Source organism: Hydra vulgaris, chromosome 13, assembly GCF_038396675.1.
Source record: "Hydra vulgaris chromosome 13, alternate assembly HydraT2T_AEP".
Lineage (NCBI taxonomy): Eukaryota > Metazoa > Cnidaria > Hydrozoa > Anthoathecata > Hydridae > Hydra > Hydra vulgaris.
Genome location: NC_088932.1, coordinates 29861105 through 29870326, shown reverse-complemented (window position 1 = coordinate 29870326; position 9222 = coordinate 29861105). Strand labels below are relative to the sequence as shown.

The following is a 9222-nucleotide window of genomic DNA, read 5'->3' as shown; positions in this document are numbered from 1 at the left end:
TTTAGTTTTTTTTTATATTTAAATCGCGCGACAAGTAAACATAAAAAATTGTAAATTTTTTATCTGAAATCGATTTTCTAATGTCGTTTTAAAAATTTAACCGCGGTTATCCACCTTCTTTTACAAGGAACTGATTGTGTATAGTGTTAAATATATATTAAAAATATTAACATATTAAAAAACTGGCTGCCATTGAGTGCCATTTTAATAATGAGACTAGTTTTTATGGAGGAATGCGTGGTGCGACATTAAACTATGTTAATAGATTAATGTCGCACCACGCATTATTTAATAGCACTAATTACATTTTAACGCAATAATTTTTTATTTTAAATATATGCTTTGAAAGTTACTTCTCATTCCGTTTTATGATAATCTCAAAGTTTTATAAAATAGTCCTCAAAGAACTTTCAGCAGTTATTACTGTATTTTTTTTTTACAGAGTCTTCCAAATCTTCAAATATGGAATTTTCAAGAAAAGATATATTCTTTATGGTGAAAGACAGTTTAAGAAAATGAATATAAATTCATCATTGATGTTTTGACAGATGCAATTTTCAAAAAAACGGAACATGTGATACAAGTAGGCGAGGATGAAATGTCATTATCACGGTTATTTTCAAATTTTCGATCGAGATGGAGAGCAGCAGGATGATGGGAAGATTTTTTTCTGAAAAAAAATGAAGAATGGTTGAAGGACACCGTACAATTTTCAAAATTATCCAATACTGAATGCACAACACCTGAGAAGATTGTAAAGAGTGATAATAAAAAAGGAACATGTGGGCGACCTTCGCAATCCTTTGCTTCATCTAGTGAAAGATCAAAAAGGCGAAAGACTCAAGAAGTACATTCTACTTTTTCTACAGAAGAATTGGCGTATGCTGCTCAAATGAGTTTAAGGACTTCTGGTCAAGTACATGCTACTAAAGTTGTTAAAGATATCACATTAACAACCCAAACAAAAGCCTCAAAAAGTATATCCGCTGTTAGTTCACAAAATGATGTACCTTTAACCCCAGATGAAGCACTTTCTTTAATGATCGAGAAAGGAGAATCAAAGCACTTTTATCAACTATCAAGAAATGTAGCTAGAGCACATAAATACAAATTATACCCATCATACCTTGAAGTAGAAAAAGCAAAAAAACGTTTTTATCCATCAGTTGTGTACACAACTGTTAGTGAGTTGTGCAAACAGATTGAACTACAGGCTTTACTTGATCATACCACATTTAGAATTATACAACTTTAGGCTGATGTCATTGATACTCTAAATCTGGAAGTTCTGCAAAAATTAGTACTTTACTGTAAATGGGGATGTGATGGAAGCAGCGGTCAAAGTGTTTATAAACAAAAACTTACTGAGACTGGAAAATCTGATGAAAGCATTTTTTATACTTCTCTTGTACCTTTACAATTAATACACAACAACCACGAGACGGATGAAGTAACTGTTGTGTGGAAAAATCCTAGACCATCATCTCCGCGATTCTGCAGACCAATACGATTGCAGTTTGTACATGAAGATGTACAGTCAACATTGAAAGAAGTTACCGACATTGAACTGCAGATTGAGGGTCTTGCACCATATGCTAATGAAAAAAATGGAAAATCCATTTCAGAAACTTATTGTATGTCATTTACGATGATAGACGGTAAAGTCTGTAATGCTTTACCACTTCTAATGCTTTACTCTTCTTTAAACTGGTACCACTTCTACACAACGCTGCTTCCTGTGCAAAGCTTCCTCTAAAGAATTTAATGACATCAACAACTTTGTAAAAATGGACATTACAACAGATAATTTAAGATTTGGCATATCTACATTGCATGCATGGATTCGTTTTTTCGAGTGCTGTTTGCATCTGTCGTATAAGCTAACAACAGTGGCAAGCTCGTCGAGAGGAAGATAAAAAGAATGTGAAAATACGTAAGGAAGAAATACAGACTCAATTTAGGATAAAACTGGGGCCTATCGTTGATCGACCAAAGCCAGGATATGGAAGCTCTAACGATGGAAATACAGCGCGTCGCTTTTTTCAAAATGCTGTTATATCTGCTGAAATAACAGGAGTCGATGAAAAATTAGTTCACCGATCTCATGTTATTTTGCAGGTAATTTTGAGCGGGTTTGATATAGATGATGAAAAATTCAAAGACTATTGTGTAAATACCGCCCATTTATTTGTTGCTTTATATCCATGGTATTACATGCCTACACTTGTACATAAATTGCTGATCCATGGAGCAGAAATTGTAAAGTATGCCCTTTTACCGATTGGACAACTTTCTGAAGATGCCCAAAAGTCACGCAATAAGGACATTAAAAACTTCAGATTACATCATTCAAGAAAATGCTCAAGAGAATCGAATACGTAAGACTTTTTTAGCTCTTATTAACCTCAGATCCATTTCTCTCGAGCATCACGAAATTGCCCCAGAGACCGGTAAAAACTCTACATCAAGAAGCTATACAATTGTTAAAACAACCTGAAGTCACCAGGCAAGAGACAAAGAACGATTTCGATTTAATGGTTCAACATCAGATGCCGAATCGAATGATTCGAACATTGATGAATAAGACATACGTGATTTTTGTTAGTAGGATTAAAGAAACAATTTTTTTACGTATATGTGAGTTAATCTTTTACCAATTTAAAAAAAATAATAAAATTAAAATTACAAATTTCTGTTTTTTTATTAATAGTATAAATTTGAAAATAATTTTGCAATGTTTTTGCTCTAATCTAACTTCTGAATCATTAGCAATGACCTTGAAAACCAAACTACATGATATTTCATATTTTCATTGTATGAACAGTTTTGGCCGCCATATTGGAGCTGTCATTTTGAATTTTTTAAATCTGACCTCAGATTCCTAATCAGCGACCTCAAAAACCCTTATGTAGGTAATTTGGGAATTTTGGCCACAAAATCAGGGTTTCGTCCCACTGTGCCACGTTTCTGTTATACAAATAATGCTAAAATTATGTTTTATTTCATCCAAGAAAAGTTTTTAGTTTTCAAAAATTTTATTTAGACTTTGGATGTTATTATTTTATATTGAAAATGTTTCTTTATTTTTTTTAAAATATTGTGCAGATTCCCAAACTGTGTAATATTTACTTTCAAAACTAAATTTGTCCAAACAATTTGTATCAGTGTCATTATCATTAAGATTATTAAAAGAAAATTTAAATTCATGGCGTTCCTTCATTTAAGATATAAATAAAAATAAATTGATAATTATAAAAAATTAAAAAAATAATTACTTATTTAGCCTTCAGATTAAATTCTTTTATTATTAGCTTGTCGTACTCTATAACGGCATATTTTCCAGCATTACGCGTGATCATCTTTTTTTCTCTTAATTCACGTCTTATTTTGTTTGTTTCGTATGAAAAATCTTCATTGATAAAAATGTCTGTTCCTTAAAGCATCTTTGCGTGTTTCAAAATATTTTCTTTGTCTTTATAATTCAGCAATTTAATTATGATCTTTATCCCTTACACTCTCTGTGATTATAGGTCTTTCGATTCGGTGCGCTCTTTCAATAATTATGTTACTATTTTTAACTGTTCGTTTAAAATAAGTTAAATTTTTTTTCCAGCTCGTTCCCATGTTTCTTTTTGATTTTCTTGTACACCGTCTATTCTAATATTGTTTCTTCTATTTCTATCTTCTAACTTTCGCATGTTTCTTTTAGTCCATCGCTTAATTTATTTGCTTCGTTCTGCATTGATTTTCAATGTACTGTCTGGTTTAAAACTGTTTAAATTTCTGTATTTATTAACTTTTTAAGTTCCTTTTCAAGGTCTTGTGTTAACTCGATATTTTTTTCTAAATCTTTAACGTGTTAACGTTTTCGTATGAAGAACCGGGAGACGAACCGTTATGTCCTAATCATCTCGTGTTTGGAAAAAGAATAAGCTCAGAAACATTATTAATAAAAAACAGTTATATAAATATGGACATAAAAAAGCGGGTTGTATATAAAAACTCTATTTTAGATCATTTTTGGAATAGGTGGCGCAGTGAATACTTAACAGAGCTCCGCGAATTTCATAAAAATTATAATAAAAGTGGAAGTAAAAATATTATAAATAAAAGCAATGTAGTGATAATCCAAGATTCGAATTTTGTTTGAGAATTATGGAAATTAGGCATTATTAAAAATCTTTTACGTCAACGGACGGACAAGTGCGGGCAGCAAATGTACGATGTGTCTCCACTGGAAAAGTTATGTATTTAAATCGCCCAGTTAATAAAATGTGTTTACTTGAAGAAAATAAATTTGATGACGTTGAAACTACGTTTGTGCATGAAAAGAACATTCAGCTATTCATCACTACTGTTGGTGGCGAGAGTGTTGCGCTAATCTAATCGTTATAAACGTAAACCGTATGGATTGGCTGCTTATATAAAACAATTAATGTCCCTCTTGGAAATATGTATAAATAGCGTGCTTATCGAAGCCTCGCTCACTTGGAGTAACCTATCAAACCACAACGGACTCGAGCAACTCTTCTACTACTAGGTGTGATCTACAATATCGTATTTGTGTTTATCGCATATTTGTATATACTTATTAATTATAATAAATTGAACTCGTTTTACAATACTCTTAAGTAAAACAACAATTACTACCTGGGTAGCAGGTTTTAATTATTAAATGCTACCCGTTATCCCAAGTTACTCAAATGCTACCTCTATCCATGCAGAAATAATATATATATATATATATATATATATATATATATATATATATATATATATATATATATATATATATATATATATATATATATATATATATATATATGTATGTATGTCATAATTTAAAGATAATTATTTATATGCATAATTTTTAAGTTAGCAATTATTTATCGTAATATAACAACTTAAAAATATGAACTTGTTATGTGAATGAAGATCTTGTCAAAAATTTCAATAGTTACGATTTCTTTATCATAGTACGAAATTTGGAAAACATCGAGGAATATTCTTCTCCATCAAAGTTTTAATGTTTCTCTTTGTTTTTTTACATTCCATAACTGGAACAATTTTTGTATTATTAACAGACTTGCTGTTCTTTACTAGGTTGCGTGGTTTTAATTTTTTTACCTTCGGTCATGCACTAGAAGATGTTTAAACCAAGGGTGTTGTTTGTAGCAATTACTTTTACTTTTATTCACTTTTAGTTCAGAGCAAACCTCTGTAAGTTAAATGGTTATATACAGTGGCGAGCAAAATATTAGGTGCGAACCAAAAAATTAACAAATACGAGAATATCTTTGAAACAAATAAAATAAAAATTTGAATTTTTATTAGAACTTTTATTTTATTACATAAATAAACAGAAATTAATAAAAATTAAGTTATTAAATATATATAATATATTTTAACTTTAAAAAAATAAATTCCACACCGAGCAAAATAATAGGTGTAAAATAAAAAATGAAGATGGAAGTCAATAGTGTTGCAAATTATTAATATTTTGTTGCATACCCTTTATTTTTTAATACTTCCGTGCATCTTGAGGGCATTGAATCCACTAGTTTTCTGCAAATTTCTACAGGAATGCTGTACCAAGCTTCCTGGAGCATCATCCACAGTTCATTTCTATTTTTTGGATTTTGTCTAGAAATTTTAAGTTTTAACTGCCTTCATAAATTTTCAATAGGATTTAGATCCGGTGACTGAGGTGGCCATTCTAAAACTTTTACATTATTGGTCGTAAACCACTCTTTCGCAGCTTTGGATGTATGTTTTGGGTCGCAGTCCTGTTGGAAATGCCAAATTATCGGCATATTTTCTTCGGCAAATGGCAACATGACATTATTTAGTATGTCTACGTATGTATATTGGGTCATAATATCTTTGATCCAAAAAAGTGGCCCCACACCGTACCAGGAAAAGCAACCCAACACCATTATATTTCCTCCGTCGTGTTTTACTGTTTTCGCAGTGAAGCGAGGTGAAAGTTCTTGCTTTGATGGTCTTCTTACATACTGTTTTCCATCAGAATTAAATAAATTAATCTTAGTTTCATCACTCCACAAAATATTACGCCATTTTTCGGTCATATCTGGTCCCCGCCAAGCAATATGATTTTTTGCAAAAAATTTTCTTTTCATAATGTTCTTTCTACCAAGTAATGGTACTTTCCTCGGAGTTCGAGCTGGCAACTTACTTTCTAAAAGCCTTCTTCTAACTGTCCAAACACTAATATTTTACATAATATCATTTAAAATTTTTGTTGCTGGCTTGAATGGTTTTTTTTGTTGAAATAATTGTAATGTGATCTGACACTGACACGTTTTGCGTGGTCTTCCTCTATTCTCACATGATTTTTCTGGTTTTAAGGCATCTGTAACTTTATTTTGAGAAGTTAAGGCATTTGTAACTTTATTTTGAGAACATCCCATCGTAACTGAAATTTCCTTGTAGATTTTTCCTTGTTTTCTTAAATTTCTAATAAGTTTTCTTTCTATCGCTGTGCAATGTTTTCCTCGTCCCATTTTATATCTAATTCTAATTCAATACAAATATGATATGTTATTATTTTATATAAGTTGCATAAATATTGACCTTACCTTTATATCAACAACAAATAAAAATATAAAATGTTTTTAATCCTACAGCAAACAGGTTAAAATAAACACACACCTATTATTTTGCTCCACCAAATTTGTAGGTTAAATATATAAATAGGGTATTCCCCTCATAAATTTGTAAGAAATTGGAAATATACTGCTCTCTGTTATAATAAAATAAGCATAGTTTGTGTAGCAATCAGTTCCTAGATGTCACTTTATAAAATATACTGTAAAATGTCAATTTAAGTGAAATTTATTATTCACACCTATTATTTTGCTCGCCACTGTATATTTAAAAACTCTAGTTTTAAAGTATTTTATGTATAGTAAAATGAGTTATCAAGATGTAGACCAATTGGATCCTTGTTTGGGCGCCAAAAAGTTCCAACGCCATCTCCCTATTTTTCTCTGACTAACCTATTTGCTCCGACTTGGAACTTGTTATTTCGGTCAATTTGTTACGAGACTACAGAGAGGTTCAAAAACGTTTTCACACCGGAAAGCATGTTATATTTGGTCAACATCGCATTACAAATACGAAAAGTTGGGGTTAATATTTCTTTATATTTATTTACGAGATTTACATTTTAAAAAGAGAGCACATCAAGAGTTTTTTGATAGTAGTTTTCACACAGCGCCTTCGGATTTGGAAGAAAACGAATTTCATCGTAACACGATTGCGGTGATCAATGATTATTAGGCGCGTGGTAATTGTTATCTTGAAGATTGCGAATTGAAATTGAAACAAAAAATGGAAGCATAATGACGGGTGTCGTTTAGGCATGTGTAAAGATACAACATTGACAGAGATTTTAAATAAACCTAATTTACGTTTTATGTATCCAGAATTAAATCAAATTATTAAAAAAAAAAAAAAAGACCTTTTTTAAATAATTTTTCAAATTACTTGAATAATTAATTTGAAATAATTTCTTTCTTACTGACTTTTTTTATTTTAATTATTTTTTTAATATTTTTTTGAATTATATTAAATAATTTCTTTCTTAATAATTTTTATTAAATGCTAATAAAAAATAAATTGAAAAAATATATATTTTATGGATCCTGAAATGGGATTCCTTATAACAGCTGGATTCAATGCTGAGGAAAAAGAAGCTTTTACAAATTTAATCGCATATAAGGACATAACTATGATTTATGTGTTCCAAAGATTGAAAGTGTTGGCCAATAAAGAAGACGAAATAGGAAAGTTATTTTCTATTATTTTGCATTATATTAAATTTAAAGATGATGAGATTTTTGAGTTGACAAAAAGAAATGATTTGCTTTACAAGTTAAAGCAAAAATGTGATTTTGAAATGACAAAGATTAAGGTACAAATGATAAAGATTAAGGAAGAAATGATAAAGATTAAGGAATGTAAAGGAATGTAAGGAATTTTCGCTTTATTTAAATAAGCATCCTATCGCAGTATCCTATCGCAATAATTTAGATAAAACGGAAGACAAACTATAAAGAAGAAAATGATATATATATATATATATATATATATATATATATATATATATATATATATATTTAAATTAACTGTGAATTCATTTTTGTATGAAGTCATTACTTGTATTTTTTTTAATTTGCTGATATTTATTATTGACTTTTAGAAAATAAAATAAAAATGGTAATATTGTGGGCTAAAAATGCAACCATGCCAAGAAAGGGCTCGCCTGGAAGCGCTGGCTTGGATATTTTTGCTCTAAACGATGTGAATCTTCAAAAGAACCAAACGCTCAAAATTCCAACTGAAATTTGCATTGGAATTCCGCCTGGTTATTATGGTCAATTGTTTACGCGATCGTCTTTAGCTTTTCAAAATATAAATGTTGTAGCAGGAGTCAATGATGGCAATTATCGTGGTGTTGTTCAAGTCTTGTTAAAAAACAGCAATAATTATGAATTTACGATATTTAAAAATATGGCAATTGCTCAACTTTTCTTTTTGGCTACTAGTACACCGAATTTTATCTTGGTTTCCGAAGAAGAACTATCACCTTCAAAACGAGGCAGTAACGGATTTGGATTGAGCAAGAAGTCTACCCCTTTGGACGCTTACAGTATGATTGATTAAAAGTCAACCTGCGTGTTCTTCTGCATCGTCTGCTGTTCATACTAATTTGAATAATATCTTAAAAAAATATCTTGTAATGTTGATGGCTTTATTTGTAAATATTTTTTCTTTTTTTCTCCTCGCATTTTTTAAATTATTTTTTGCTTTATCTTTTTTTTTAAGTATATTTAAATTGGAACAGATTTTTAATTTGGATCCGAACGGGTTCACTTTTCCTATTAAATTGTTGGACTTGTTATAAAAGAAGTTTTTGCTGATGTTATAATGGAAAGTTTTTTTTTTTCTTTGCAGTAAATATGTAATTTAAAAAAGAAATTACAGATCAAAAATATAATAACAATATTTATTATAAGAAAATTGGACATTTGCTGCTCAAATTCTTGTTAATCAAATGACTTGGGACGATGTGTTTTTTTATCGAAAAAAAGACAAGAAGTGCTATGATCAATGAAACGAACAGAACCAAAAGACAAGGGATGGAGACTCAAAGTTTTTTGTGGGCTTTGTCTCAATCGTAATGTTTTATTGTTCGGA

General features: G+C 30.1%; 1 protein-coding gene across 1 annotated transcript; it reads left to right on the top strand.

Moving 5' to 3' along the window:
* The first annotated feature begins 8238 nt into the window (after positions 1-8238).
* On the top strand, positions 8239-8688 carry LOC136089785 (uncharacterized). Its single transcript, XM_065815873.1, has one exon. It carries the CDS (start codon positions 8239-8241, stop codon positions 8686-8688), a length of 450 nt encoding a protein of 149 aa, XP_065671945.1.
* The last annotated feature ends 534 nt before the right edge of the window (positions 8689-9222 follow it).

What these genes read in the sequence shown, in the direction of transcription:
- LOC136089785 (XM_065815873.1), top strand. Translation starts at nt 8,239, where the DNA reads ATGGTAATATTGTGGGCTAAAAATGCAACCATGCCAAGAAAGGGCTCG.